This window comes from Brachionichthys hirsutus, chromosome 24 (assembly GCF_040956055.1).
Source record: "Brachionichthys hirsutus isolate HB-005 chromosome 24, CSIRO-AGI_Bhir_v1, whole genome shotgun sequence".
NCBI lineage: Eukaryota > Metazoa > Chordata > Actinopteri > Lophiiformes > Brachionichthyidae > Brachionichthys > Brachionichthys hirsutus.
The window spans coordinates 4,601,583-4,609,581 of record NC_090920.1 but is presented as its reverse complement, the minus strand read 5'-3'; the positions used below and the strand labels follow the sequence as shown (position 1 = coordinate 4,609,581).

Sequence of the window (7,999 nt, the reverse complement as noted above, 5' to 3'; positions counted from 1 at the left end):
TTGTTAGAGAGCCGGGTGCGGCTCTGCTACATCCTGGATGGAGTTGTGTGTCGACTTCTCGTGTTGCTGTTGATGACAACGCTCAAAAAATCATCCTTTAAAATGTGACTGACGGTACAGAAAAGGCCAAAAATCTGAATCTGAGCCTTTTAAATGATTCTAAATCAGCAATTTAAACATCTTCTGATCCAGTCTGCTGATTGTCGCTCGTTTTCCGACGCGATCGGGAGAATCTGGAAGCCGTCCCTTTGCTGGTTGGGCTCGGCGGGCTCTGCGTCCCTGAACGCACCGCGGCGGCGTCTCGCTGCTAACTGTCACGCTAACCCCCTACAGCCGCGCGGCGTGGTTGGTCAAGCAGGAGTCCGGCGGCTGTGTGGTTCGTAGCGACGGTTATTTAAAGCGACACGCTGTCAGATAAAACCGGAGAGAGAGCAGAGGGTGTGTGTGTGTGTGTGTGTGTGTGTGCGCGGGGGGGGGGTTACATTATGCTGCTGGCAGCCGATGATGCGGCGCCGAGTCATTTTGACCCCCCCCCCCCCCCCTACAGGACTTGCGCCTGAGTGGGGAGCGAGAGCGCCGCCGCGCCGCCTGCGTGTCATGTCTTCAGAGCTGCTGGTCGATGTGGGCGAAGACCCGGCGACCGCACAGCTGGGGCAGCTGGAGCTGGCGACCATCGACGACCAGCGGTGGCCCAACGACGAGTCGGTCCTCGGCCAGTCGGGTGAGAGACCCGCCCCCGCAGGAGGCGGGGCAACGAGCGGCTAGGAGGAGGTTTGCTTTGTGATATTCGCTCTGACGATGATGCCCTGATGTGTGTTTCAGAGACGGACCTATCGCGGCGCTTTGACGCTGGCTCCGCCCACCTCCCCTGGGACCACCCCTTCTACGACATCGCCAGGCATCAGATCATCGAAGTGGCCGGTCGGTCGTCGAAACGTCTCCTCTCGGAGCCTCTTTTCTGTTCCATTGCCGGCATAAAATTTAAGTGTGTGTGTGTGCGTGTGTGTGTGTGTGTGCGTGCGTGTGTGTGTGTGTGTGTTGCCAGGCGATGATAACTTTGGCAGAAAGGTGATCGTGTTTAACGCCTGCAGGATGCCTCCACAGCATCAGCTGGACCATCATAAGCTGCTGATGTAAGTGGGGGGCGGGGCTTCCATTTCCTCCAATGCTGTTCCGTTTGGCTGCATTTTAAGCCACGCCTCCTTGGCAGGTACCTTAAAGGGACGCTGGACCAGTACGTCGAGAGCGACTACACCCTGATCTACTTCCACCACGGACTGACCGGCGAGAACAAACCGTCCCTCGGCTGGTTGAGGGACGCGTACCGGGAGTTCGACAGGAAGTGGGTTCAGTGAACGCAGCGAGCCGGGAAACATCAAAGGCGAGCCAACGGGGTTTTGCTTCTTCTCTCTCTCAGGTACAAGAAGAACATCAAGGCTCTGTATATCGTCCACCCCACCATGTTCATCAAGACGCTGCTGATCCTCTTCAAGCCGCTCATCAGGTTAGAAGCTTCTTGTTTGAGTTGATTTTTGAATCCGTAAATGCGTTGAAATGTCACATTTGTCTCGACTGGAATCAGCCAAGTTGTGGCTCTAGTGACATCTAGTGGCCTCTAGATAGAACTACAACAGGTTTAAGGTTTATCTTCCAGAGCAGAATGATTCCAGAGATTCTATACAGTAGTCCCTCGATGTAATGCGGTTCATCTTCTACGACTTCGCTGCTTCGCGGAGTTTTAATGCAATTTTTCCGATTTTAGTTTTTGCACTTGAATGCGCCTTGAAACGGCGCAAGGACGAAGGCGCGGTCAGAGGAACTGTGAAATAAGCGCGAGTTGCTATTAATAACTTCTCATGTGTTCAACCTCGTAGGTTGATCATTAAAATGAAATTCGTTATTTCTAGAAGCTATCATGTTTATTTGTTAAGCGTTTGTTTTCTAGCGCTCTTATTCTCTGTGTAAAAAGAGGCTTTTATTTTGTAGGAGCATAAACGTCACGTCCCTTTTGGGTTTTGTTTCTTCCTGTTGATACATGTAGCCGCTGCCGTTCCGCTGTGCTAAGCTATCCAATAAAGCAGCATGAGAGGCTAAAGACAGCACGAGTAGAATATTTGTTCTTCTGCACTCCAAGCGGCTCTTTCCTCGACCTGCACGCCTTAACATTATTAACAGGAAAACGTTTACTGTACGTACTATATATTTGTATTCCTCAAACAAATGTTTCGTTCTGAAAAGGTTTTGATCTTTGGTTTCATTCTATAATACTGAAACAATCTATTTAGATTAATGCCTGCCTGTTAAACGTGTATAAAGTGTGTGGTGAGGGGTTTTACAGCCTTAAACATTTAAGTACAGTGGTACTTCTACTTACGAATGTCCCTACATCCGAAATTTTCAGGTTACGAAGTTTCTGAATGGGAAAATATTGGCTCTCGTTACGGAGGCGTTTCAGGCTACGAAGTCAAAAATAGCTGCTCGTAGCTGCTCTGCCATTGGCTATCGCCTAAAATCTGCCTGGCAACCCGTTGCGTATGCGTATCCCAGCACGCTATTCGTGTCCCCCTCGTGTCACCCGGAAAAAGTGTTGACAAGTCGGGCTATTGCTCATTGTGATGACGTCTGCCTCGCACATTTCCGACGGATTGTCAAAAGCCGGCAAAAGCAGACGTCATTGGATCGGTTTTTCAAGAAACGCGAGGCAGAAAACACCGCAAAGGACCAGTAAACAAAGAGGACAAAAAGTAACAGCTAACAGGTAGATTAATATTTAAAAAAAATATCATAATGTAGCGTCCGTCGGACGCTGGAATAAGCACACGACGGGTAACTCTCTGTGTGTGTGGGTGCCGCGAGGAGGAGGAGGAGAACGGGAGAGCTACGGGAGCTACGCAGCTCTCCCGTTCCCCTCCTCCTCCTCGCGGCACCCACACACACACACCGCCCCTCCTCCCTGGATGCCTTTGCGGACTCTCTGCAGCGTAGGAATAATGAACACTCCTAAAACATGAACCGTTACAATACTTTTGCGGGGCTTGGAACGGATTAGTGCATTTACATTCAAAATGCGTCTCTACTTACGAAGTTTTCACGTTACGAAGCTAGTCCCGGAACGGATTAAATTCGTAAGCTGAGGTACCGCTGTACATGTATAATAACTAAAAAAAAATAATCATGCTCTGAACCTGCCCCCCCCCCCCCCTGTACAGCTTTAAGTTTGGCAGGAAGATCAACTACGTGAGCTACCTGAGCGAGCTGGAGGACGTGGTGAAGTGCGAGCAGCTGCTCATTCCTGCCCGCGTCAAAGAGTAAGAGCTGAACGTTCCCCTCCAGAAACGCTTCCAGATTAAAACGAGCCATCCTGATTCAGGTACGACGACAAGCTGCGGGCGTCCGTGAAGCCGAGCGCCCGCCCCCCCGTGTCTCCGCCTCGCAGCCCCCCCCTCCCGAACCAGGTGTTTGGCGTGCCGCTCTCATTGTGAGTAGCTAAATCCACCTTTTTAGAACACAAAACCTTCCGCGTCTGCTTTGCTCAATAAAGTTCTCTAAAAAAAAATAAAAAAAAATCTCAAATCTGTGTCAGACTCCGACAGAGGACTCCGGACGGAAACTGCGTTCCCGTGGTGATGAGAGACACCGTCGGCTTCCTGACTGAACAAGGTAGCGGCTGAAATCCAAACCGCATGCACGGAGGACGTTTGGCTGAGATTCAAGGTGTGTGTGTGTGCGTGCGCGTGTGTGTGCGTGCGCGTGTGTGTGCGCGTGTGTGTGCCAGGCTTAGAGATCGAAGGGATCTTCAGGCGGTCTGCCAACGTGACGCTCGTGAAGGAGGTCCAGCTCAAATACAACTCAGGTAGGACCCGACGGGACCGTCACACTCGACACACTTCCAGCGACATGCGTTCCACTTCCTGTTTGACAGGAAGTGGAACGCACCTGAAAAAACATCAGGTGAAGTTAAAGTTTCCTGCTCATTTCGCTACGGCGTTTAACGTTAATAACGCTGTAATAACGACCCGCTTCAGTAATAAGCTGGTTCATGAGCGGCGCCCGGACGCTCCGTGTGTCCCGTAGGCGCCGCGGTGAACTTCCGGGAGATGGAGGACGTCCATTTGGCCGCCGTGATTCTCAAGACGTTCCTGAGGGAGCTGCCCGAGCCGCTGCTCACCTTCCAGCTCTACAACGACATCGTCAACTTCGCCTGTACGTACGGCCGGCTGGTGGATCGGCTTCTCTTCAGTTCACTAAGGTGTGTGTGCGTGTGTGCGTGTGTGTGTGCGTGCGTGTGTGTGTGTGCGTGCGTGTGTGCGCGTTCCAGCCGTACCCAGTGACAGCCAGGCGACCGTCATGGCGGCGCTGCTGGAGTCGCTGCCGGAGGAGAACTACACATCGCTGCGATACCTGATCACGTTCCTGGCTCAGGTGCGGCTGACGCGCACGCACACACACACGCACACACGCGAGCATTTATGTCATCCTGCGTGTGTGTGTGCGTGTGTGTGTGTGTTTAGGTGTCGGCCAACAGTGACGTGAATAAGATGACCAACAGCAACCTGGCCGTGGTGTTTGGTCCCAACCTGCTCTGGGGGCGGGACAACGCCATGTCGCTCAGTGCCATTGGGCCAATCAACGGCTTCACCAAAACCCTGCTGGACCAGCAGCATCTGGTCTTTACCTAAACCCCCCCACCCCCCCGGTACCTCCCTTCCAGCCCGCCGCATTTCGTCTTCAGTCCAGACCCATCAGGAGACCATCGGGGGGGGGGCGGGGGGGGTACGTTGTCCGTTACCACGGGACACTTTGAAAGGCATGTCAGTCGAAGTCGAGCACAACAATCGGCGGCGAGTCGCTTCCTGCTTCGGCGTCTGAAAAGCACAGGTTGCGTTTAAAGTAACGCGTCGTCGTCGTCGTCGTTTCTGCTTTCACCGTTTCTTTTGTGACATAAATGCACTTCAGTAAAAACTCTTATGTGATTATTGCGTTTGAATGCGTTCAGACCGGATCAGGCGGTGGCTCCGCCCCCGCAGCGTGCGGTTTGATCTGCTGCTCGACCGCTCCGAGGCGATGCAGACGACTCCTCCACCGTCTCCTATCTGCTCCGACAAACCTGTAAATGTGAACGCACCTGGAGACGCTGAGAAATTAACGCCTCACATTATTTCTATTCTTTGTCCCCCCCCCCCACCCCCATTTCAATTGAAATTCATGTCTTGAATATTTCAATTGTTCGAGGCTCCAAACGGGCCTGATGAGCGTCCGGCGAGCGTCCGGCGAGCGTCCGGCGAGCTTTGGCGTTGCAGCATGTTGGGCTCCTGGTGGGAGGGCGTGGCTTCGTTTTTTGGCTGCTTGGTTCAAATTTCTTTGAAATGACTTTTAGAATTTCTATTTGTAATATTTCTTTCTGTTTTTTCACAGAGATGTTCTTTATTATTATTATGTCGCCTGTAGGAGGAGCTTCCTGTTAAAGAACGAGGGCATGAAAGTCTTCTTCTCCTTCTTCTTCTTTTTAAGAGGTGTAATGAGTTTTTTTTTTTTTAACTTTTGTATATATTGTTTCTTTTCACGGCACCAAAATCAGCCTCAATGTCTTGCTTGCAGCTCTGGATGCAGTACTACCCTGTAGTACTAGCTGTAGTACTACCCTGCAGATAGTACTGGATGCAGTACTACCCTGCAGCTCAGAATACGCCCGTCGAATACATTCCGGTACTGATTTGAGTGGCGTTGATCTCTTTTGTCCCGGGGGGGGCGGTTCTCGGGTCTTTGTTTCCGGGTCACAGTTTTCTCCAATCAGAACGCAGCTCGTCGGCCTCGAGTACGATTTGTGAAACGGTGTCTCGTCCTCCGTACTGCGTACGTGCTTGAAGTACAGCTTCAAGTAGTACTACTCGAGTCAAAGCGTTATTACACACCGATAACTGTCTTCATATCTGACGAGGATTTAATCCGGTTGTCAAGGGCGACGGGGCTAAGCCAGCTCCAGGTGGCGTGTGTCGTTCAGCTCGGTGTCAGACCGCGCCTTTCATTGATTATAAATCGACTTTCAGCTATTGATCGGGCTTTTCCTGCATCCGGTTGGATTTCAATTCGGAGCGGTCGTTTCCTCTCCCGCAGCTCAGCGGACTGATAGTTGAAGTTATGGGGGGTGTGGCCTGAGCCGTGTCTCGTCCCCCTATTGGTCGAACTTTTGAGTCAGTCGTCCTCTTATTTTTGTTGATGGCGCGTAAATATGATGCGACAGGAAACGAGCAAAAGAGAATTTTAGTTTGACTGAAGCAGAAAAAAAGAGCCTCTACCTGTTATTTCTCGTTAACTGGTGTGTGTGTGTGTGTGTGTGTGTGCGTGTGTGTGCGTGGACCCAGTACATCTCGTTGTGTTATTATTGTGCCAAGTGATTTTGGTGAGTTTTATTATCAGATGTAATAATAAAAAAAAAAATTATAATCATTCTCCTCAGAAAAAAAGGAACTACTTGGGGGGGCTCCAAAATAAAATGGGTTTGGGGGGGGGGCATCCTGCAGCGATATGGACGTTTGTGCGTGTGCATGTTTGTGCCTTGGTCTGTCTGGTCATGTGACTTTAGCCATTAAAGTGCCATAGATTAAAACGAGCTGCGTTCAACACCGCATGGAAGGCGGAGCCGTCGTGCACGCGGGTGAAAGCGTTCAAAGCCGGGCTTGTTGGACGCAGCTCGAGCTGTGAAGGGGGCCGTCGCAGCTTTTGAGAAATGGAACCTCCAAAGCAACTAATTCAGAGCAGGAAAATGTGGATCCTAAACTGGAACGCCGCCTCCAGATCACAATCAAAAATCCTTGAAACGTTGTTCCAGAAGCAAACAAACGACACTAAGAGAACAGTTTCTTCTCAATTCTGCTCATTTGATTACAGCCCCTGTCTGATCTATGGATCTTTGTACTGTAATTGTTGTCATGGTGACCGTGAACAATACAAATTTTGATTTCCATGCTGGCCTGTCGATATTTAGTCTTTTTTTTTCCTACATCCTACTTTTGATATGTTGTTGCTCTTCCTCTTATATGTATGATCCAAATCAATGCGTGTAAACAATAAACATGGCGAATGAACGTTCCGGCTTCGCTGTTTGATTGAACAGAAGGGAATCGTTTCCTAATCCGGGTTGGAACGCTTTGATCTAATCCGAGATCTTGCTGGGGACATTGCGAAAGACGAAAATTGTGTAATACAAAAAAAACCCGGTGTGGAGAATTCCGCTGATTGATAAGTGGAAAGTACATTTGGGTATGAAAGTTGTTTACTTTTAAGGATGAGACAAAGTTCAGGAACATGGTGTCATTTTGACGGGAAGTGGCAAAGACCACATGTGGTAATATTTCTGGCTGTCGCTGAGCAGGTTATAAAGCGGGTTGACCTGAACTGGACTTGGTACCAGCGGAGTTCTACGACTGAAAGAAACAACAAGCAGGTATTTATCTGGAATGGATTCAGTTTAAACCGTGAAATTAGACTTTTTATTTTTTTTACCTTTTATGCAAATCCAAATGGAGACGGCTCGGATAAAATCCAGAACGAATCCTGACTCTTGCTGCCTTAAATTTCTATCGTTCTGTAAATTGATTTATTTTAACGCTCATATTTCAGACAAAAATCATCTGCTCAGGGAGAAACGACGATGAAGGCCCTTCAGTGCGCCACCCTCCTCCTCCTCCTCCTCCTCCTCTGCATCGGCAGTGGTGAGTCGACTTCACTTCAAGAGAACCCTAATGGGCCGAACCCATCCGCCCAGAGCAGTAATTATTATTATGGTTCGCCCCCCCCCCACAGAGGCCCTGACGTGCAATCGCTGCGTTCCACAGCCGGCCGGTGGAACGTGCGTCCCAAGAGAGGAAACCTGCCAGAGGCCCGGTGACATCTGTGCGTCGGTCGAGTGTTCGCGTCCCAGTGAGTCGCGACCCTGCGATCATTCTGCTCATTTCCTTCCTGTCTTTTTCACGACTTTGTCCCGTTTGCTCGACCTCGA

General features: G+C 50.3%; 1 protein-coding gene across 1 annotated transcript in view; it reads left to right on the top strand.

Annotated features, from left to right (window-relative positions):
• arhgap1 (Rho GTPase activating protein 1) overlaps positions 1-7,438 on the top strand; it is an 8,677-nt gene extending 1,239 nt beyond the window's left edge. The window contains exons 2-13 of the mRNA XM_068756322.1: positions 548-721; positions 823-921; positions 1,046-1,133; positions 1,211-1,342; positions 1,418-1,504; positions 3,210-3,308; positions 3,371-3,478; positions 3,584-3,660; positions 3,776-3,853; positions 4,075-4,203; positions 4,319-4,422; positions 4,512-7,438. Coding sequence (XP_068612423.1) covers positions 598-721; positions 823-921; positions 1,046-1,133; positions 1,211-1,342; positions 1,418-1,504; positions 3,210-3,308; positions 3,371-3,478; positions 3,584-3,660; positions 3,776-3,853; positions 4,075-4,203; positions 4,319-4,422; positions 4,512-4,679 — 1,293 coding nt within the window. The 5' untranslated portion in view covers positions 548-597 and the 3' untranslated portion in view covers positions 4,680-7,438. The remainder of the gene's footprint in view (positions 1-547; positions 722-822; positions 922-1,045; positions 1,134-1,210; positions 1,343-1,417; positions 1,505-3,209; positions 3,309-3,370; positions 3,479-3,583; positions 3,661-3,775; positions 3,854-4,074; positions 4,204-4,318; positions 4,423-4,511) is intronic.
• Positions 7,439-7,999: the final 561 nt, after the last annotated feature.